This window comes from Meriones unguiculatus, chromosome 9 (assembly GCF_030254825.1).
Source record: "Meriones unguiculatus strain TT.TT164.6M chromosome 9, Bangor_MerUng_6.1, whole genome shotgun sequence".
Taxonomy (NCBI): Eukaryota; Metazoa; Chordata; class Mammalia; order Rodentia; family Muridae; genus Meriones; species Meriones unguiculatus.
This window is the reverse complement of record NC_083357.1, coordinates 5,108,582-5,131,689: the sequence shown is the minus strand read 5'-3', so window position 1 is coordinate 5,131,689 and position 23,108 is coordinate 5,108,582. Positions and strand designations below refer to the sequence as shown.

General features: G+C 46.0%; 1 protein-coding gene across 3 annotated transcripts in view; it reads right to left on the bottom strand.

The window, feature by feature from the left end:
- Nucleotides 1–23,108, bottom strand: part of Arhgef3 (Rho guanine nucleotide exchange factor 3) — a 256,572-nt gene that overhangs the window by 118,065 nt on the left and 115,399 nt on the right. For all 3 annotated transcript variants that reach the window (XM_021656759.2, XM_060390761.1, XM_021656760.2), the window contains one exon: nt 4,418–4,480. In XM_021656759.2, the coding sequence (XP_021512434.1) occupies nt 4,418–4,480 (63 nt within the window). The remainder of the gene's footprint in view (nt 1–4,417; nt 4,481–23,108) is intronic.

The following is a 23,108-nucleotide window of genomic DNA, read 5'->3' as shown; positions in this document are numbered from 1 at the left end:
CATTTGACAATGCAGGCATTTAAAATAATGTTTTTCAAGAATAGTGTGGGGTACAAATAGTACTCTTAAATAGTAAGTGTAAAGTCCCAGAATAAACTAACGTGTGCACCATGATCCCAATTTTTAAAACTGTATGTGCTCGTGGGCCAGCAAGATGCCTCAGCAGGTAAAGGCACTTGGTATTAAGCTTGGGTTCAATCTCCAGGCCTCACAGGGCAGAAGGAGAAAACTGAGTCCTATAAGTTGTCCTCTGACCTTTGTATGCATGCACATGCACAATAGAAACAAATAAATAGAAATTTCTAAAAAATCGTATGTGCTCACAGGAACTTAAAGGGCTGGCATAAAATATATGCAGCATTTAGGAACGGGTAGATGCAGTAAGTCTGTGGACACAGAAGACAGCAATAAAGACATCAAACCTGATGGCGCCCCAGGCTTCAAATGCTCTCCTGCTAAGGAAGTATTTCCTACGTTGCACTACTGCCATGCAGGGGTTCACATTCTCACTCATCTCTTCTGTCTGTCTGAAATGTTTTGCAGCACAGACATTATAAAGGGCACATATATATCTCACATATCTTACTATATAACACATTCAAACAGCCGCTGCTTTGAGGTAGGTCCGTCAAGTGTTCTCCTGCTGGTATTTCCCTGAGCTTCGACAGTGACCACCTTCTTGCCTTTCCCGGCACGTTATCACTGGGGTCTGCTTTTGTATCCAGCCTGGGCTCATTTGTTTCAGGCCGCGCTGAGTCCTTGTGTGTGGACACAGCCAGCTTTCCTGCTAAGGCTGTCACAGCACATCAAGGACTCAGTTTGCTTCCCATCCAGGCCTCTCACCCGTCAGGATTTAGACCAGCAAACTGCAGTGGGAGAAACTATCTCCTCACAAGCAGCCCACTCATATCCTCTGACGTGAGAAGAGATTTGGAGGCGGCTGCCAGGAGCCTTTTCTACCCTGCAAACTGTTCTCAAAAATACATGCCGCCTTATTTTTTGTTTCTGAAATGGTTTCTCCTCTATCCTCTCCGGAAGCTGGGGGCTCAGGCACTGGCTCAGTCAGTTCAGTTGGTGGGGTGGAAATAGACACTAATTATTTTGTCAGCTATGGACACATTCCAGACACAACTGAAGAACAATTCTTTGGCTACCCTCCCCTGGGCTTCAAGACCTTCCTTCTAGTGGTCCCTGTAAAAGGAGTTCTCAATGAAGGGGCTTGGGTAGAGTCTCCAAATGCCCCAGAAATGCATTTGATTTGAGATCTTACTATATAACTCAGGCGAGCTTCAAACTCACAATTCTCCTGCCTCTATCTCCTAAATGCTGGAATCGGCTGATCTGAGTACCACCACACTCAGCTTGACAGCTAAGGTTTAATCAATGGGTGAATTCACCTGGGCAAACAATTCCTAGGTTTTTACATCACAAATATGTTTCTTTAAAAGAGGCAATCCTTAGAGTTCTCTCTCTCTCTCTCATTCTACAGTAAGTATGTACCAAAAGCCCACTGTGCTCTCAGCACTAAGACTGAATGGGAACCTGACTTCTGTCCCCAGCAACTTCTTGTTCAAAGCAACATCTGTGGTTGTCTTATCACTTAGGAAATGAAGTAAAAACTGAGAAGTATCAGTCTCAGTAAACCCTTACACCTTCCACCACTAGCCACTAATTGAAACCTACTTTCCCCCCCCCCAAATATTTTCCACTTATGCACAGCAATAGGGTAAAAACAACTCTGGTTGTTTGTGGCACGTGCCTCAGTCCTTGCTTCAAGGGGCCTTGCTTGAGTCTTCAGGTAAATGGCCATTTTGGACAAAATTATGAAAAAGCAACAACAGAAAGAGCACCTCTTCAGGACTGTTGCTGTGAGGACCGTCCTGGATATCACCACTCAAAATCACAGGCACAGTCCCTTTAAGCAACCAACCAATAAAAAACCACTTCCTTACCAGAATAACTGGGTCACTGAGCTCAGACCTCTAGGTATCCTTGCATTTATGGTCTCATGAGTGCCTCCACCCACCACTTAATTCAGTTTGGCTCATCTCCTCTGACAGTACAGAGTGCCAGGTTTGAAGTGAGAAACTCCTTCCTGGCCATGCATGCATGGTTCTGCCACACTCCTGTCACCTCTGTATGACTCTAGAGTCAGTGGAACTTGCAACACAGCAATTCTGTGCCCCTACCTCCCTTTCTAGTCCTCTGGCTTGTACAATTATTATAATACTATGTGCAATAAATGGAGGAAACCCAGGTTCTGGAGATCTGCTTGCCAAGATTCAGACAAAAAGCCAAGTAAATCAGAAATAAGCCCAGCCATAGCCGAACCCCTAAGATAGCCCTATTAGTGAAATGGTGTGGATTTTCCTTGTATAAAACCTCATCACCGTGACAAAGCAGGATACATGAGTTGGTTAAGATAAGAGGAAACACCTGCAATTGCACAGGGGAAAAATCATTATCTAGAAATTATTCGTTATCTGACACCTGGGTGACCTAAGGAAGCAGGCAAAGCTGTTGATGTCCATCTCGACAAAAGCCAAATCAAACTATAAATTGCCAGTAATCCCTTCTGATCAGGGGTCAGCAGCTCTCTGGCAAAAAGCATTTAGCGACATGTATTCATGAAAAATAAACACCAGCTTGCAGCTTAGAAAGCTGTGCTGCTCAGGATCTGAGAAACGGCTAGACAAAAGTCCTGCCCACCACTCCCAGGAGGAGAGCACCTCGTCTGCAAACGGAGGACACTGAAATGTATGACCACGAAAGACCTCAAGAGTCTTTAAAAGTTTTACAAAATTAAAAATACCCAAAAACACAATAAATCTTACTGATGATGAAGAAGTTCCAGAGTTTCCCCTATTAATAAGACGATAGCCAGTGGGGGGGGGGGGTGTCCAGAAGAACATCTTGCTGCCTTGTTACCGTGGCAACCCGGTAAACTGGCCCAACTCCATCAATCTGATGGTCTAAAAGACTAGGATAGATAAACACCATATGGTGAAATAAAGACGCTCAAGTACTTGATCAGCAGTCAGTCAGCTTAGGATCACTCCACCAACTCTGTTACCTCAGAAAATTTGGCAATAGTTAAAAATAGCTAAAAGAGCATTGCTCATATTGGCAAATAAGTGGCATTAAATGAGAACCTAATAACTTATATTCAAGGAGTTTCCATGTTTCAGAATGGTTTTAGAAGACCCATTGTCCAGGGGGTTGGAGAGATAGCTCAGTGGCTAAGAGCACTGTCTGCTCTTCCAAAGGTCCTGAGTTCAATTCCCAGCAACCACATGGTGGCTCACAACCATCTATAATGGGATCTAGTGCTGTCTTCTGTCATTGCGTACATGCAAGCAGAATGCTCATATGTATAAATAAATAAAGCTTAAAAAAAAAAAAAGACCCATTGTCCAACCAAAGAAGCTGAGGCACAGACAGCGAAGTGGCTCATTAAATATTGGAGGCTTCGTACATTACAGAATATTTTCCTAGTCTCCAGTGTTGCAGGGATCTGCATGGCATGAAGGGTAAACCCCAAAGGGTATCTAAGATGAAGAGCTAGGAAGACAGGAGGAACCTGGGATGCCTCAGGTCTCACTCCAGCCCCTAGCCTGGATAATGAATGTAACCCACACTCGAGGAGGGAGGCTTCTCAGGTAGTGAAGGAGGACTCAGGTGGTGGGACCAGAGTCCACACACAGAAACATTCTGTCCAAACAGTCCAAACTGAAACATCTAAGAAATCCAAGGGAGCTTCTAACCTCTGTCATCACAAGCATCCAGCCACCAAATCACTGAGCCTCTTGTGCTTTTGCAGAAAGAGACAATGCAGCTAATGTTGCTGGACACCTAACAGATGTCAGGTGTTACCCTTGGTATTCTCATTTTCATGGTTTAGCTGACTCACAAAGTCAGGTGGAGTCTTTTCTGCCTCATTTTCCAGATGAGGAATTGCTCCACGTGACTGCTAAGTACAGACTCTTGACTCAGATCTGTTGAACCCAGACCCACTCACTCTACCACGCTACAGGAATCTTCTTCTAGCCTTTGGGCCATCTAGCTACTGAGGTTTGGCTAAGCCACTGGCTCCACCCACCTTCCAAGCGAAAAACAACCACTCTATCTTCTTGAACCAGCATCTCAAAGTGCAGCATGGGATAAATCTAGATTCTACCCAGCTGCCTAAGTGTATAATTCATTTCATGAAAGAAAACACATAGGCAATAAATAAGTCGGCTTCAAGTTCAAAGTAGCTATACAACTTTCTCCAGTAAAATGAAGAAAAGTTGTTTTTTTAATTCCTATAGGTCACAACTCCCCAGCTGGATGACGGAAGCCCACTTTAAGTACGCAGCATGATAACAAATAATAGTGTGCAGAGGGTGGAGGGAGAGCTAGAAATGACTGAACTTACACTTATGTCAAGACTGCACAGGCTGACGGCGTCTTCATCCTGGGCACTCTGCTTCCGTTTCCGCTGTAAGACAGATGAAAAAACAAAATTCAAAGATGAACAGGACTATGACTTTGATTAAGGAAGAAAACAAACAACCAAATAACACATGAAATCTTTATGATTTCCACCTTGTGGCCCAAGAGCTTCAGCCACAGATGCAAGATACTAGGTCCAAGAACCATGGGGAATTAGAAAAGTCTGGGGTGAGGTAATTGGCTTGCATGCTTCTTCTTATTCATGCCACTGCAATCAAGTAATCAATTAATCAATTAATCAATTTATCTATCTATCTATGTATCTATCTAGCTATTTTTTCCTTAAATATTTCCATATAACACTTATAAATTTAGATTTGAGGATCTAATTCTGACTAACTTGGAAGAACAGATCAGAGTGAAAAGAAAAGTCTTTTGGAAATATTTGTTCTAAACCTTGTACTGGCTGTGTCATGATGTAGTCACAAGGCCACTGTACTGGCTTGTGTCAAGTTGAATCATCAGAGAAGAAGTTTCAGTTGAGGAAATGCCTTCATGAGATCCAGCTATAAGGCACTTTCTCAATTAGTGATCAATGGAGGAGGCCCAGCCCAAAGGGAGTGCTGTCACCCCTGGGCTCTTGGTTCTGGGTTATATAAGAAAGCAGGCTGAGCAAGCCATAGAGAGCAAGCCAGTAAGCAGCATTCTTCCATGGCCTCTGCATCAGCTCCTGTCTCCAGCATCTTCGCTGTTTGATTTTTTTTTTTTTGTCCTGACTTCCGTCAGTGATGAAAAGCAATGTATAAGTGCTAGCTGAATAAACGCTTTCCTTCCCAGCTTGCTTTTTGGTCAAGGTGTTTCATTGCAGCAATAGAACCTATCTAAGACAGCCACATTCTGGAAATAAACAAAGATCCTGTCTCCAACCTTCCCACTGATAGCCATAAAAACTGAGGCTTAGTTAGGGGCTGGTAATAGGGTAGCTGGGTAGTAGATATTTGCTTTGTCTCGGTACTAAAAGACCCTGGATTTGATCCCCAAAGCAAACTCTCTCTCTTTCTCGTTCGTTTGCTCTCTCTCTTTCTCCATTATTCTATCATAGATATTTCTAATGATTCCATATAATTACGGCCATACCAGCTTACTAAATTAGATGCAGAAATATATATATATATATATATATACACACATATATATGTATATAATATTTTTAAAGTAGAAAATAAATATATCTATAAACTATAAGAAAACACAGCCAAGATATGTTCAGTTATCTTCTGCATCCTCAGAAGATAACTGAACATATCTGTCTGTCTGAGGCAAGGTTTCTTGGGTCCTCAGATCTATGTGGATACTGCTTGGAAGAAAGCTGCCAGAAGGTCAGAACAACTGCTGTGAAGTTACGGGCCGTCTGGAGGCATTTGGAGTCTGTAATCCCCAGAGAAGCCTACCTCCTCTTCTCATTCGGAACTCTAAATCTGATCAAAGGCAGGACTTGGACAGCGACCAGAATTACCCATGATCACGTGAACAAAGTCCTGCAGAGCAGGTATCTACTATGTGCCAAGCTCCATGTTTGTTTCTAGGAAGGCACAGGTTGGCAATTCCCATGGTTAAAGAACGCACATCCACGCAAAAGAGACATAGGCAATCTGATTTGCAGAGCCCAGATCCCCACATTAGAAAAGTCACTTCACTTCTCTGAATCATTCTTTTTTAACTCCAAGGTTGGGATGGCAGGTTGATGGTGACAGCAATCCCAAAGAGAGTAAAATAAAACATATCTTTGCTTTTCTTATGGCATTGGGTATCAAACCCAGGGCTTTCTGCTTGTTAAGCGAGTGCTTTACTGTTGTGCTACATCCCAAGAGCCCACAACAATGCAGAGTGGAGCACAGGGATACAGATGATGCTCTGAAAGGCTGGGATAGTCATAGAGGTCTTCTCATGGGAGGAGGCATTTTATAACAGGAAGCATAAAGTTGTCAGGTGATGATGGGGAAATCCAGCTATCTAGATACTTAAAATCCTGAAGATGAGCCTCCTCCAGACTGGTGGAGTTGTGAGGTCTCTAAACTTTCCCACCAAAGTAATACAGACTGGCACAGAATCACTATCAGAGATCCAGATGCCAAGAGTCACTCTTGGGGCCTCGTGTGGTGGTGCACACCTTTAAACCCAACACACGGGAGGTAGAAGCAGGTGGGTCTCTGTGGGTCCAGGGCCAGCCTGTTTCACAACATGAGCCTGGGACAGTGATGGCTACACAGATAAACCTTGTCTTGAAAAACAATCAATCAAACAAACAAACAAAGCAAACAAACAAAAGGAAGAAAGGAAGGAAGGGAGAGAGGAAGGAAGGGAGGGAGGGAGGGAGGAAGGAAGGTCATTCTTGGGGTTGCCAACTCAGCCCTTCAGGGATGACGCACATATCCAAAAGGCAACTACTCCACTCAGGGTGAGGGCCTCCAAGATGTTGACAGGTCCTTCATGCACACTTGTGTCTGAGGATGCTTTATGCTTTTACGGGGATTAATCCTTATTAATTTGACATTCAGTTACAATTAAAAACAAACAGCAGTAGGATGACAGAGAAGCCAATTCATTGATTTACGTGGCGACTTTGTGTGCGCGTGGGCGTACATACTAGTGCTCACTGACCTGACACGGTCTGTTGCTCAGGATGGCCTGGAATTACTGGCCTCTGACAACCCTTCCACTGCATCCAGCCAATATGGCAGCTTTTTGAAATGGGTATTTTTTGAAATAGTTTCCAATTACAGGTAAGTAAACTGAGGTTGGCAGAGATCCGCAGTTTGCCAGAAGTTACATGCTATGGTATGATTCTCGAAATTCAGGGTTCTACTTCATGGTTTACAGCATGTGTAGCAAGAGCTCATGTGTTCTTGCCACACATGTTTGGTGAGAGTCTTTGGCCCGGAATATTCTAAAGACTGCCCAGCAGAAAAAACCGACAGATGTGCACCAACCAGCAACATGTTCTGGGTGGAATGAGGGCGAGAGCTGCAGCTGCTTAGAGGACCCCCCCCCGAGTTTAGGTATTCCTGCCTTGAGACGCTGTAGCACCACAGCCGGGATCTTGATAAGGTGGTAGTGGAGCAGGAGGAAGCTCCAGTTCCAGGCATTATCTATAAAGCCGAAGCGCCACTCACCAGGACCAGCTAGTGTGGGCCCCACACATGAGGATGGTACCTCGCATAAGCTACGCCATTGTATGACATCCCCCGCTACCGTCAGGTTACAAATTTTGTGATGTTACAAATTGAATTCCTAGGGCTCAGATATTTTGTAAAGCAGACACAGAATACAGAGTGTTCTCTGGAGGTCAGCTGGTGAGAAAGAGGGCAGACGAGACCTCCTCCCCTTCACAACAGGAGCTTCCTGTAGAATGACCCCGAGGTTACCCAGTGCTAGAACCTGGAGCCCAGCCTCCAACCCTCAGTCACCAGCTCCCCCCTGTCAGACATTTCCACAGGCTTCAAGATTCAAGCATGGTGATGAGGGGCCTTTTCAACGATGCTGAAGCCAGTTACTCCGACTAAGAATGACCCTTGAAAACCTACATGGCAGGGCTCGGCGGCACACGTCTTTAATCCCAGCACTCAGAGGCAGAGGCAGTCAGATCTCTGTGAGTCTGAGGCCAGCCTGGCCTAGTGCAGTGGTTCTCAACCCTCCTGACGCTGCAACCCTTTGATAGAGTTCCTTGGGTTGTGGCGATCCCCAGCTATAAAATTATTTTCATTGCTACTTCATAACCATAATTTTTGCTGCTGTTATGAATCCTAATGTAAATATCTATATTTTCTAGTGGTCTTAGAGGACCCCTGTGAAAGAGTCATTCTATCCCAAACAAGTTTTGACTCACAGGTTGAGAACCACTGACGTAGTAGGTTCCAGGACAGCTGTCTCAAAACAAACAAGCAAGCAAGCAAAGGAGAAAAGAAAGAAAACTACACATAATATTGACTAGCCACTACTGGCAACAAACAAGCCAGAAAGGTTTTTGGTTTTGTGTGTTTTTAGAGATAGGCTCTCACTGTGTGACCATGGCAGGCAGGAATTTGCTATGTAGACCAGGCTATCCCTGGCTCCTGTGTTGGAGTTACAAGCAAGTACCACCACATCTAGCTGAGAAGTCAGACGCAAAAACTTCACAAAGCATCATTTAGTCATTGCTCAATCACTTTACATTCACTGTGCACTTCTGTACCAACAGCTGTTCTGGGTCCTGGAAACGGGCACGGGCATACTTCCTGACTACTAATTGGGAATAAAAAGAAGACAGAAGCATCTCACAATGTGATCTCTACTATGAATGAGGCAGGCAAGGCAGAGGTCAGGTACCAGGCAATTTTTCTGCTCTCCAGTGTTTGACTCTGTGTTCACATGCATGTGTGTACATGTGTGTGTGGAGGTCAGGGGCCAATGTTGGGTATCTTCTTCAATCACTTTCAGCCTTAGAATGTTAATATTTTTAATTATGTGGGGTAGGGGAGTACATGCACGTGAGTGCAGCTGCCAGGGACATTGGGTCTCCCTGGAGCTGGAGTGACAGGAGGCTGGGAGACACCCAGCATGGGACCTGGGCCATGAGCTAGGGGCTTCTGCACAGACAGAATATGACTGTAACTGCTGAACATCTCTGCAGCCTTTCTTACTTTACTTGTTTGTTCGGACAGACACTCTTAGGAACCTGGGGCTTGCTGATTGGCCAGACTGGCAAGCCAGCAAGCCCTAGGAATCCTTTCCTTTCCACAACCCAGAGCTGAGATTACAGGCACGTGCTGTTACACCTGGCTTTTTATGTGTGTGCCAAGGATAAGACTCAAGTCCCAGTGCTTACAGGGAGGCTGGTATAGTACTAGTTGTAGGACTGCACCCTTTGAGAGGCTTGTTCTCCTCAGAGCCTCCAACTCCAGAGGGACCCAGGTGGAAGGAGGAAGAGGACAAAATCCAAATGGGCAGCCACTCCAGCTCAGTGGACCCCACGTAATGAAGGCGTGCAGTAGGCCAGCCAGCCACATGATCGCACTGCAAGCTCAACCAGGGCCTGGGATTTCTCAAATGTTGGGAAGCTGGGCTCATGTTGATGATCTTCCGAAAAATTCATCAACGACATCACCAGTCAGAACCAAGCCCCAAAGATGCGGACAACTAAGCTGAGAGACAGTATCTGTAATGGCCTACTGAGACCTCTAACAAACGTGCCATTGCAGCCTCTTAAACAGTTACCACATGTCTCTCACAGACAGGCTTATCTGTAGGAGCTCACTGGAGGCTGACAACCACACTACGAGGCAGGGGGGACTAGGCAGTTCTGCATTCTGCAAGATGGCGATAGAGGCCCTGAGATGCCACAGACTTGCCTGGATTTTATAGTCAGCAAGCGGCAGGGCCAGGATCTAACCCAGGCCTGCCTGACTCCATGCTGAGTGATCCCCGTCTCTCATGCCACCCTGCACCCAAACCTGGGATCCCGCGTGTGACCTGCAGTGTGCAGTGGGGCACCTTGGTGACTATTTTCCTCCTTTGCGACAGTCTGGAGACCCTGGGACATTGTCCATGCCAAGCTTTTTCTGTGGTCCTTTGAGGTTTCAAGCACCGTCACTATTGCTTTGGGACCACAGCCACTTTCCTTCTGCTGTAGGTCATACAAGACAAGTCAGCCAGGGGAGCTGTTGTGTTTACCATATATTTACACGCTTGCTCCGATGGGTTTCCAGCCAGTCTGAGGAGCCAAGTTCCCACCCTGTTCTCTCTGTCAGGTTTACTGGAGTGAAGGCATCATCCACTTCCCTTTCAACGATAAGAAAGCCGCTCGGGTAGGCCCAGTAACTGCTGTGGTCTGTGTCCAATTTCAGCACATGATTTTATGGGCTTCTCCCCAGCACCCTGTGCTGAGCAGATCGGCGAATGATTTCTGAATGGTGACTCAATGAACAGAGCAAAAGAAGTGAATAAGGAAGGCCTGTGTTCTTGGGCTGACACTCCTCCCTTTCTGCTAATCACCTGGCGCAAACCAAATCGAAACCTCAAAGCCAAGGTTACTGAAGGCTGAAATTCTTCAACCTCAAATGTCTTAAGTGTTCAGACAAAAGAGCATTTCCCTTATGAGTGGGGGCACTGTTTATCCTTAAAATAAACAGGCGTGCTAAAGGAAATCACAGTAGTGCAGACTTGGTCCAAGAGGGGCATTGGTGAGCTGCCTGCTTCCTGCAAGGAGGCTCGAATGTGCTCAAGGAAAGTTACAGCTGTGCCACAGTGCTTGTCCCCGCCTGGGATCTGAGCAAAACGGAAATGTGATGTTTTTCTAAGCCATGCCAATGGCTTAGAGGGAAAGGAAAGGAGCTGACTGTAACCATAACTGACCATAAAGGGCACACCAATGTTCCTAACTGGAAAGTAAAAGCAGTGACAGAGGAGACTTTGGGGACAATGGGCCAGGGACTATCTGACTTTTTAGTGCCATAATCCACAGAGTACAGATACTCTCTAAAAGTCTTTGGATGCTGCAAAACCCTCTTCCTCCACTACGAGCGAGCACCCTTTGTGAACATGCCATGGAACAGTATCTTTTGCATATTTGGCTGTAAGGTAGCAACCTGGATGGATCTGGTGACCTACGCTGGAGACTCATGACCGTCACGTCATCTCGTCGTCTCTACCATCATCACCTTTGGTCCTCATCTCCAGGACCTACTTTATAATTACTGTCCTTCAGGCTGCTATCTCCTTTTAGGCTTGGTGGAATTCCGATAGCCCAAGGCAAACATCTAAATTCCTTTGGTAAATGACCCATGAACAAACTGCCTTTCTCTTGTTCTGGGGAACCTGCTTATGAAGAGCACTGGTTGATGCTCAGAAGAAGCCATGTCGGTGCAAGCCTGAAGATCTCATCCTCACCTGTCCTGGCTCCCATTCTCTCTGGAGCCAAATCTTGAAGTGCTGAGTATATGTACCTTAGCTGACAAGAGAATCCCTAGGTGTCTCCACGCAACAGAAGGGAAACACACTGGAATTAGGCACCAACTGAGAACCAGTGAGTGTTCTATTAGCTGTTTCTTCCCACCACACACTTTAAGTAAACACTGTGGAATTCATCTCAGAGTGGGATTCTGAGATCTGAAGGACTTTACTGAGTAAGTGCAGAAACGGGGTGGATTTGGTTTTCAGGACCAAGCACCTGTCTTACTAACACACAGTACTGATTTCTTTTCTTTGTCCTGTCTGCCAAGACATACTTCCTTTAGGTTAATATCTGAGAATGGCTTAAAAATACATTTACAGACTTACTTAAAATAAGCCAGGAATGGGTATTCATGCCTGTAATTCCAGCACTTAGGAGGCAAAGGCAGGAGGGCAAAGCAAGCGCAAGGCCAGCCTGGTCTACACAGCAGCCAAGAGTGGAAAGTCTCTATTTCAAATAAGTGTGTGTGTGTGTGTGTGTGTGTGTGTGTGGTGCATACATGTGGTGATCCAATGAGTAAAAGTGCTTGTGGCCAGGCCTCAAGACCTGAGTTCAGTCCTGGAACCTACGTGGTAGAAGGAAGGATTTGACTCTCACACGTTGTCCTCTGACCTCCACAGACACGCCGTGGCCTATGCACAACCATCCAAACACACACGCATACACGTGAAATAAATAGGCGTACATTTAAAACACATCAGTAAGCAATAACAATCTCTCCAAAGGAACTTACCTGTATATTAAGAAATTTAGAAAATTTCTCAAGGAAATTAAGAGCAAAGATGAAACAAACTTCAGTATAAAAATCCACCTCTTCCACTTCCTGCTTGGTCTGGCTCTGGACAAGTTACTTTATTCCTTCATTTGAATCAATTATTCGTTGAGGATGTGCTACTTTGTCAGGGAGATCTCAGGTGTACGGGGCATATCAGGGTCTATAAGCATTAGTTTTTCCATCAAAGAGATATTTTAAGAACTGAAGAGTATAAAATATTTAGAACCTAGCTGGGTCGTGGTGGCGCTTGCGTTTAGTCCTGGCACTCAGGAGGCAGAAGCAGGTGGCCTCTGAGTTCGAGGCCAGCCTGGTCTACAGAGCAAGCTCCAGGACAACCAGCGCTACACAGAGAAACCTTGTCTCAAAAAGCAAAACAAACAAACAAAATTAGAACAGGGCCAAGTATATGGTAAGAGAACTGTAAACCGGTCTGTAGTCATTACTGTGACTGCTATTATTGCTGTTACTGCTGGGCTCATTGCTTTGCTACCATTTGACTCTGAGAGGCGGTCCGGGTAGGTGTGAGAGATGGGAGGCCTACAGCATGGCAGATGCAGAGTCTGAGGCTGAAATCTGACTCTCCTAACGTCCCTGACCCCGTGGAGCTGACCACAGAGCCTCTTTGGAGATTTTTAGTTGTACTGGCACCGGACCCTTCCCAGTCCTTTCTCAGAGATGAGGGCAAATGGTGAAGTCTGACTTCACTTTAACTGGCAGAGATTAAGTTGATTAGCATCAGAACAGCCCTGTTATTTAATAACAGACTCTTCTATTAAATAAGGAGACGACCAGAGCAGCAAAAACCCACTGATGGAGAGGGCACAGCTCCTGACTTGACAGCAAAGGTCTCTGATTAGTCCTTTATAATTACTCAATTTGAACCAGATCTCGAACCTTTTGATTTATCTTCTCCCTGACAAACAGCTTTGGTGGGTTCAAGGCTTTGATGCTGGTCCTTTCATCTGGGACCACAGAAAACTCAGCAAAAGGATTCTGTGTGCTTATGCCTGCCCTCAGCTGAAACCTGACTTCATCAACTGGAGTCCAATCACAAAAACATCCCTCATTTTGTTTTGATCCACAGGTAAGAGCATTGAGGGAAATCTCTATTCTACTTAACATGGGGCTATTCTTTCCTTCTCCCCAATTTTAAGACATCCTCCCTTTTCTAGCATCCTAGAACCCAGGTCCTTTTTTTCCCCTAGACTCTTAGCTGATGCTCATAGGATAAAGAACTTGGAACTCAGGTGCCCTCTGAGCTTCTAGTCCATACATTCTGACTAACATGCTATGTTAACTGTGCCCAGGCACTGATGACACTTGGAGGTGCCTGGCAGGTTGTACAGGCAGAATTGGGGGGAGGGAAGTTTGCATCATAGAGCCTTAGGAATCACTCACTTCACCTTTCTATGCCTGTTTCTCTCTGTAACAACAGTGAGAGTTTGCTAGATCATCACTGTGGTCAAAGGCTCAGAACGAACAAATATTATCCATTATCAGTATTAAAATAGCGAGTGAAGGCACCAGACTGAAGCTTAAGGAGAAAAATATCAAAAATGTTGAAAACTCTAAAAAACACAGAAATCTTGACCCAGATTTGCCTCTTTCCAGGAACAAGTATAAGGCAGGAGAAAGGGTTTGTATCCACCAGGATTTTCAACAATGAACTGTGACAAGAAGCACAAAATTGAGTTAGCGGGGACTTCTTCCCAGGTCTTCTAAATTACGGTGATTATTTTGATTATTTTGTTTCCACCGGCTCTCAGGTGCTGGGGACTAGATTAATGATTAAGCTAACCACAACCCTGAATTCCTACCACTGCTACCCCTGGCGCTCTCCTGGCTATTTGTTTACCTGCTTTTTTTTTTTTCTCAGCAATTTTAACACTTGGAGCTATTGTGTCCCAGCAAGCCCTCCATATCACACTGCCTCCCTTCGCTTTTCTTCTTAACACTTAAAAAAAATAATTTTAAAATGGTTTACTAAAAAGCCAGTAAGATGGCTCACGTTCCATAAAGCCCAAAGCCCTGAGTTCCAGCCCAGGGACCTACGTGGTCAAAGGAGAGAACCGACTCTCACAAGTTGTCCTCTGACCTCCACACATGCTCCATAAGCAAGCACATGCACTAAAGTAGCAACAAAAACTTCTAATTCTTCACTGACAGAATCACTTAAAATTTTATTAATAAACATTAATTCACACACACAGACACACATCTAAATACCTGCCTAACTTCTAGATAAGCAGCCCTCAGGTAGCCAATGGTACTATCCAACTACATAATTCAGATCCAAACATGATTACCCACAGTAACACAACGAGAGTTCTTAGGTCTATGCTCAGCTTTTTAAAAATGCTGCCCACCTCCTGGGCTGATGACACTTTGTCCACCATAGTGCTCTATGGATTCACAAGTTACCAACAGGCAAATCTTTAGCCACAGGAACAGAACAGGAACAGAAGAAAAGCTTCCTTCTGCCACTGGTGTCAGGAACCTGGATTCCTGGGGGCAGTAGGCCATACAAGGTGGAGATGAGGAAAGATGGAGGAATGGATGATGCTTTCTAAAAGTTGCCTTGAAGATCAGGACATAGATACATAAAAAGGTCAGGGCTGGAGTGAGGCCCTGGCTTGACTCCTAGCACTACAAAGCACCCCCTTTCTCCCCTCAGGGAACACTCCCGTTTAAACCTCAACAGATGCAAATTTCCCTCTTGCTTTCCCTACGTCCCTTTTTTGGTTACACTTAGAAGCTTTCCTGTGTCATCGATGGCACTGTTTCTTAGCGTTTTCAGTTGGAACATGTCTTGTCCCACGGGGCTTTAAATTATTAAGTGTCTTCTGGGTGAAGCGCTCTCAATAACTTCTGTTGAGGGGGGCTACTGTGTCTGTGCCACACGCACCGCCCCGTCTGACACCTTTCTGTTGGATCTTGTCCTAGAACCTCGTGTCATCTTTCCCACCTGAAAGTGTCTGAATGCTTACAGGAATAAATTTCATAACTCACTCAAAAAAAAAAAAAAAAAAAAAAAAAAGCAAACATGCTCCCTTGCTGAGGTACTAGGGAATATCAACCACACTGTAACTTCCAGTCCAACTGGCTCAAGTTGGTTTCTTTACAGAATATTTGGCCACTTAAGTAGCTCCTTCCGTCCCTTCTTGTTGTGGTGAGACGCCTCACAGAGGAAACTTATGGAAGGAAGGTTGGTTTTGGTTGGGTATCTGAGGGTGCAGTCAATCGTGGAGGGCAGCCATGGCAGCGGGAGTGTGGAGTGGACTGTCACACCACGCCCTCAGCCAGGAGCAGCCATGAACGCCACTCAGCTCACATCCTTTTTATTCAGTCTGACTCCAGCCCAAGAAAGGATGCTGCGCACACTTTTAGGGTGGGTCCCCATCCCAGTCAAACCCCTCAGTCACGCCTAGAGATTTCTGTCCATGGTGACTCTAAATCCTACCAAGTTGACAATCAAGATTAAACGCCCTTTCTCCTTCCCTTTGCGGGGACAGAAAAGGGCTACAGAGAAGCCACTAGTAAAACCAGGCCTGGTGGGGCATACCTTTAATCCCAGCACTTGGAAGGCTGAAGAAGCTGGATCTCTCAGAGTTCAAAGACAGCTTGGTTTACATGGAAAGTTTCAAGCCTGCAAGGGGCAGGAGTCCACCAGGGGAGGAGGGATGAAGCTCAGTGCTCGCCTGGCCAGCACAAGGCCCAGTGTTAAAATTCTAGCACCGCAGAAACCCGGCATGATAATGCACACACTCAGGCACATAGCAAATTTAGGGTCAGCCTGTGAGCCCCCCCTCCCCCCCATGCCACAGAAAAGAAGAGAGAACCATTGTGTTGGCACTGGCACAGCGTAGCCTGGGCTACACTATTCCAAACAAACTGATTGCCCCGCATTTGGTGTTTTCCATGTATTTTTCTTTTTGTAAATGCATTCATTTTATGTGTGTCTATGTGTGGGAGTTCAGGTATGCACATGACATGGTACACATGTTGAAGTCAAGAGGACAATTTTTTTGAAAGTTGGTCCTCTCCTTCCACTTTGTTTCTGATGCGGCAGGGTCTCTGAAGAAACAATGTCCAGAGCGCCTGCGTGTCTCTCGAGTTAGAGTCCCCTTTCCTTCCTCCTGTAGTTTGTGGGCACAGTGAGCCCTTCCTCTGCTTTCAGCCACAGGAGCAGGACAGCGTCCTGCTTCACAGCTGACAGCCCTCCAGACAGCGCATCAGAAGTGGTTACTGTGACTGTTCTTATTGCTCCACTGCAGACAGTCAGAGCGACGTTCTCCAGGGAGGGACCACCATGCTGAAGACTGTGCGACTCTCTTACCAGGTTGGTGCACAGGGACTCAGCATGAGGCCTTTGTCTCAGCATATCCCATGGATACTCCTGAGGCTCCAGCTGACTCCAAAGATCTTGCCAGCAAGTGCCTCTACCCCCCTCCCCCACCCCAAGACATACTCCAGTCCCACGACCCCTGCTCACTTGCTTTGTATTGTACAGACTGCGATGGAACTCATTGTTCTCCTGGCTTAGTCTCTTGAGTGCTAGGATCACAAAGGGGCAGCACCATACCTGGCTGAACCCACTGTTCAGATTCGGAGGGCTGTATTGCTGATGACTACTGTAATTTTCCTTACAGCTCTTTCTTCCATACTCACTGAGAAGAAGCCCGTGAAGGGTAAAGGTCAGCCTTGTCTGGGTGCCAGCTTTTTATTGTCCGCTTTCTTCTGTTTTGTTTTTTAGGAACACACCTGCTTCTGATCAAATAATCCTCTTCTCAAGTGTGAGGAACTGTGCTCCCACTAAGACCCGACTTCAAGCTGTCAAGTGTCAGCGAAGACCCAGGGTCTAGAGGACCACGAGAGGATCTGAACACTTAAGGACAGGAAGGATTTGTTTGGTTTACCCTTCCAGGTCACAGTCCATCACTGAGGGAAATCAGGTAAGGAATTCAAGGCAGGAACCTGGTGTCAGAAATCATGAAGGAGTGCTGCTGGCTGGCTGGCTCCCCAAAGAGTTACTCTTAGCCAGCTTTCCCATATAGCTTGAGACCACCTGCCTGGTGTGCTGGGCTCTCTTACATCAAAAAATAATCAAGACGATCTCCCAAAGGCATGTCCATGGCCAGCGCAATCAGGGATATCCTGTCTGATGACTCTAGGCTGGGCTGTTGTCAAGTTAACAGTCAAAGCTAATTAGGATGCCTGGTCTCTTTATTTGGGGTTCCCGTAAAGCAGAGAGTAGAATAAAAATGGAGGCCTGAGCTATCTGCCTGGGAGGCTTCTTTGGGAGGACTAGTGAGCATAAGAAAGTGAGGTGCAGGAAGGAAGGAAAGTGAGGAAAGCCAGGAGGTTACAGCCATGGCTCCAGCCGGACTCCCACTCACTAGAAGACCCCCTTAGAGAGTTTGCAAAACGCAGTCCAACGTCTCCCCTCGGCATGCAGAGGTAGGGCTGCCAAATACAATTCCTCCTTTCACGGGCAAAAGGAGGTTCCTCAAGGTGTCAGCTACCATGGACGGGAATTCTCTCAAGCAGAAGGACACTGGGAGTGACAGCATGAAGAGGAGACTGAAGAAGGTATCTGGAGAGGCATACACCTCTGCAGATGCATTTCATTCACTGTAGCTTGGGAGCTGGACCAGGCGAGTTCTGCCATTTCCTTGTGACATCTTACAATAATTCAGAAGCTGCTACAATACCCTTCACTCAGCATGCAACCACACTCTAAATCTTCAACCACCGCTTAATCCATCCACGAGAAAGACTCACGCTGAGGCTACATCCTCACTCTAATGTTTACCAACCTCCCTCTCCCTCCTGGGCACAAAGAGGCTCAGGCCACAGCATCTAGCTAAAGTTGAATACCATTGTTTGGGGATATTTGTTTACCTTAATAGTTACATTCCGTGCGTGGCAAGCATACTGAACTCTTGTTTATCTTTGTAATATAAGCTTTCAATTAAAGACAAATATCAGGAAAAAAAACCCTACATTGTTTAGTAGAAAATCATTATGCTGGACTCGACGCTCAGGTGATGCCCTTTCTTGACACAGACAACGTCTTGTAAGTCATTGAGGTAACTGGTAACCGCCCATGCATTTTGCCACTCATGACAAGCACAGATGAGCACTCCCCCTGGCCCTCTCCCCTGGGCTGGCTGAATGGAGCCTCCTCCTTTCCCTTGTCTGCCCAGTCATGGATTAAAAATGATATTCCTATCTAATAGGCCTAACTTTAGCCACAGGAAATGGGAGTACTTGGGAGACCCAAAGCATTAGTCAAGCTTTGTTTGAGGATGGACGCTTTATCTTCCCTCGACCTTCTTCCTTCTCCCTGTGGGAGGAGGGAGTGAGGCTAGCTCTGCAAGCCTGTGGGGAGTCAGGCCTGCTTGCTCTGCTTCCTGGTTCTCTCACAGGACACTCCCAACTTTTTGTTGTTAAAGTTCATGTCCTAGCTTACAATGCTACGTACTGGCAAAGCGAAGCGAGGCCCATGTTTGGATGTATCATAGCAGATACTGTGACAACGAGAAATGTACAAATGAGAAGTTTAAAGACCTTCTATGTTGCAATCATCTAGACACCTTGACTGTACATAAGAGACGCTTATTCAAAAGGAGACAGTGCAACTTCCATCCAGATGTTTCTCCAGCTGTACTGTGACTCAATTTTCTGAAGCCTGTGCTATTAATTTTTATCAGACGTGTCCAGGTCACAGTGATGTCATCCTTTTCTTGCCTGATGTATAAACTGTAAAATAAAACAATCAGTAAAGAATTGTTGCCTGGGTTGTGATCTGTTTTTTTAAGGCTGGCACCCTAGCCATGTAATAGTAACCAGTTTGCTTTCCCTCTGACTCAGTTTCCCCATCTCTAAGTACAGAGTTGAGGCAGGTGGCCTCTAGCATTTCCTCCTCAGATGATAATACGTGGCCAAGGGCACTGCTAGCTGGATCAGGAAGGTGGCAATGAGAATGACAGAGATTGGAAAATACTTTTGAGAAAAGCCCGAGGTTCTCCGCCTACCTAAAAATTTCAGATTACAGTGAACGTGTATGTGTGTGTGTGTGTGTGTGTGTGTGTGTGTGCATATGCACTAAAAAGACCACAAAAGGGCTATCTGTTTACATAGCTCTGGAAGAGAGGCCGTGTGTCCTCCTGCAGCCACACCCACAAGCATCCATGTGGAGGTTGGAAACTCCCACTACCCTGCTTATGCTGGTGAAGAGACACAAAGATGTTTTGCACAAGACAGGCTCCAAGCTTGCAGGAAGCAGAGCAACGTGAACACATGAAGCCTTGGGCCCAAAAGTGAGACAAATAGAGCAGAAGAAGCCAAGCACACGGCCTTCCTGGAAGTAGGACCCAGTGAGGTTACCCTGGTTGCAGGTTGGTGAAGATGACCCTGGCTTCAGGCTCATAGAAGCCTCAGTGCCTCAGACTGTGCCCTTCTCCAAGCCCAGATCACGTTGGGCAGTGATTTTTTTCCTCAGGAAGGGCATATGAGCACCAAAAACCAGATCATGGGAAATTTTTTTCTTTTTTCAGATTTGTTTAGTATACAATGTTTAGTATAAAATGCCTGTGTGTACACCTGATTGCCAGAAGAGGGCGCCAGATCTCATTATAGATGGTTATGAGCCACTATGTGGTTGCTGGGAATTGAACTCAGCTGCTCTTTAAGACCAGCCAGTGCTCTTAACCTGTGAGGCATCTCTCCAGCCCCATGGGAAAATTTCTAACTAAAAGAAGGAGTAGTATCTCAATTTTTTATTCTTTCCTCATCCAGACAACCAGAATAGAGAATTTATTTCTTGGTGTGGCACTCTTGCTCCTCGACACACACACACACACACACACACACACACACACACACACACACACAGGTTTCCTTGAAGCAGACTCTCCCCAGGTTGTCTACAATTCGGAATCTGTATCTTATCTTCCAAGACAGGAAGAGAGCTGAGGATGCCGCTTATGCCTGCAGATGGGTAAGATCTGTCTGGCCACACAAGGTGGAGAGGCAGGGCCTCTCACAGGAAACTGCAGATGGCGGGGCTGCTCTCAGCTTCTAGGCAAGCTGCAGATGTGTGGCCAGCTGCCCAGCGTCCCGCCTTGGAGGACACAAGCTGCAGTTAGTCCTGCCTACAGTCACTCAGAGATCTGCCCAAAATGAGCTTCAGGGGCAAGACTAGAAAAGCAGAAATGTCTGCCGGCGGGTAGCAGCGAGCAGCACAGTACTGACGAGCCTGCCCGTCAAAACCGATCCAGCAACCGAAGCCTTCTCACACAGAACCGCACCAAGCCACACGACCACACTCTGACACACACAGGCTGCAGCCCTGCCAGCTCATGCCTCCCGCCTGACTCATGCAGAAGGGTTGTGCGCTGTGGCCTAACCAGAGCCACGAATACACAGGTCTTGCCTCCTTCTAGACCAGAGGTCTTGAGTTTTTAAACTCGTGACCTCTTCATGCTTTCAAAGCTCACTGAGAGCCCTCAGTGAACTTTTGTTCAGGTGGAGAGCATCCATCCATAGCAGGATGCAGGTCAGTGGCTAGAGCTCTTGGCTCACTTGGGCCAAGAGAGGTTCCATCTCCAGCACTGTGATCCCAGTGCTGTGATCCAGCACTTGGAAAGTGAAACAGGAGGACCAGAAAACGGAAGCCATTCATCAGCTACTCCAGGGGATCAGGCATTGCAGTGAGCCCCTTGTCTCTACGAGAAAGGAAAGCTCAAACTCAAGAAGCGCCCATTCTTCCAACAAAGGAGGTATTGACCTGTCTGTCACACAGACAGACTGTATTGACACACTTTAACACAACTTAGCTGCACCTTTCTCGTTTTGTGTTCGCCAGCTCTCCTGTCTGGCTGGCGTATAGAGAGAAGCTGGACTCCACCACTGGGGCAGTTCCTTCTGGCCAGCATATAGGAAGAAAGCCTATATGTTAGCTATATGTTCTAGTTAGCCCTGAGTTACTTAGGACAGCAGTTCTCAACATATGGGTCATGACCCCTTTGGGGGGCCTTACAAATTAGATATGTGTATTATTATACACAACAGTAGCAAATTTACAGTTATGAAGTAGCAATGAAATAATTTCAGGATTGGTGGTCACCGCATGAGGAACTATATCAAAAGGTTGCAGCATTAGGAAGGTTGGGAACCAATGCTCTAGGGTTTGGCAGTCCACAGGGGTCCTCAGATCTGAGTTTCTCACAGTCCTGCAGGGCTATCATCCACACAAATAGAATCATGCTGCTTCCACTTCCCTCAAACCCATCAATGGCTCAAAGACTTCAATCTGCCACCTGCCCAATGAGGCTGCGTCTAAAATCTGCCATTCCTTGGTACCTATGGTGACACCTATGACTGGTCACACTCATGCCTTAGCCCCAGCCTTCCCCCTGCCAGCTCACCTGTGCATCTTTTATGACTCAGTCCTCAGGTCACCTAACCTTGACACCTTCCCTGGTTCGCTCAAGGTTTTCTCTTTTTATTTCTTTAGATATTTATTTATTTTTATTAGGTAATACAAATGCATAGGGTGTGCAGCATATTTGTTAATCATTTGGGATTCTCCCACTCCCACCCAAAGGAAAGGGTAAGACAGGGCTTCATGTAGCCCAGGCTGGCCTTGAACTCTTGATTCCCATCCTTTGCCTCTGGGATTACAGGTGGGAGCCACAGTGCTAGGCCAAATGCACGGGATTAAGTTGTAAGAGGCCTAGCACACCATGACAGGCACCCCTCTCTCCTACCTGAGCGATCCCATCCTTTCCTGGGGGAGTTCCTTCCAGAGTTTTCCAGAGTTGCTTCAACACCAAGAAGCAAGCATTTCACCCAAACGGTAGCAACCCTTCTACTGTATCTTGAAAGCCTTCCACGCCACCAAACCATCAAGCCAACACAGATGACTTCATATCTTTTATTGCAAAGCATTTTTTTCTTTGTTTGTTTAGTTTGGTTTTTTAAGACAGGGTTTCTCTATGTATCCCTGGCTGCCCTGGAACTTGCTCTGTAGAAGAGGCTGGCCTTGAACTCAGTGATCCACCTGCCTCTCCCTTCTGAGTGCTGGGGTCAAAGGCATGTGCCTGCCCAGCAAAGTGTATTTCTAGTGCACCTACTTACTGAAGCCTGCACTAGCTGGCATGTTTGTGGCTACAGAAAATGTTCTACACAATCAGTTCATGTGCAGGAGAGACTGCAACAGTAATGTCCAGGCTACGTGACTAACCCTGCCAGACCATGCTAGAAAAGCCCACTGTGATTTACACTCTCGCTGGAAAGTATGGACGGGCTTGCCACCCTCAACAATGGTATCCTTAAAGTCCACACCAAGGCTAGAAGTGAGAAATGATAGTTTGGTCGGTCTAAACGGACACTTTTCTGAGATCGCACCTCTAGAGTTGTGCTGTACGACACTGTAATTTGGAAGTACATGCGTCCATTCAAATTTACAATTTAATCCAGCAAAATGAAGAAAAAAAATGAGCTCAGCTCCTCAGCTGCACTGCCAGTTCCACGTGATCAACGCCACCTGTGGCCACTGCCTTCCATCTGAGACAGGAGAGGTTCTCCACACCAGACCTGGACTGGCCACTGTGACCTGTGTGCAGTAAGCAGACATTTGAAATGTGGCTGGCCTCAGTTGACCTGTATATTTGAAAAACTGAGTGTTAAGAATACATATATTCAAATATAGATAATTTTATAGCAATTAACATTTTGAAATGCTACTATTCAGGTGTATTAGGTTTAACATTATAAAAATCAATCTTTTGGTTTTTACTTCTTTTAACCTGAGTACTAGAAAATGTAGAATTACATGTATGGTCTATGCTCTGTTTTCATCTACAGTGCACAGTGTACCCACCCACACACGTGTGTTTTAGTAGA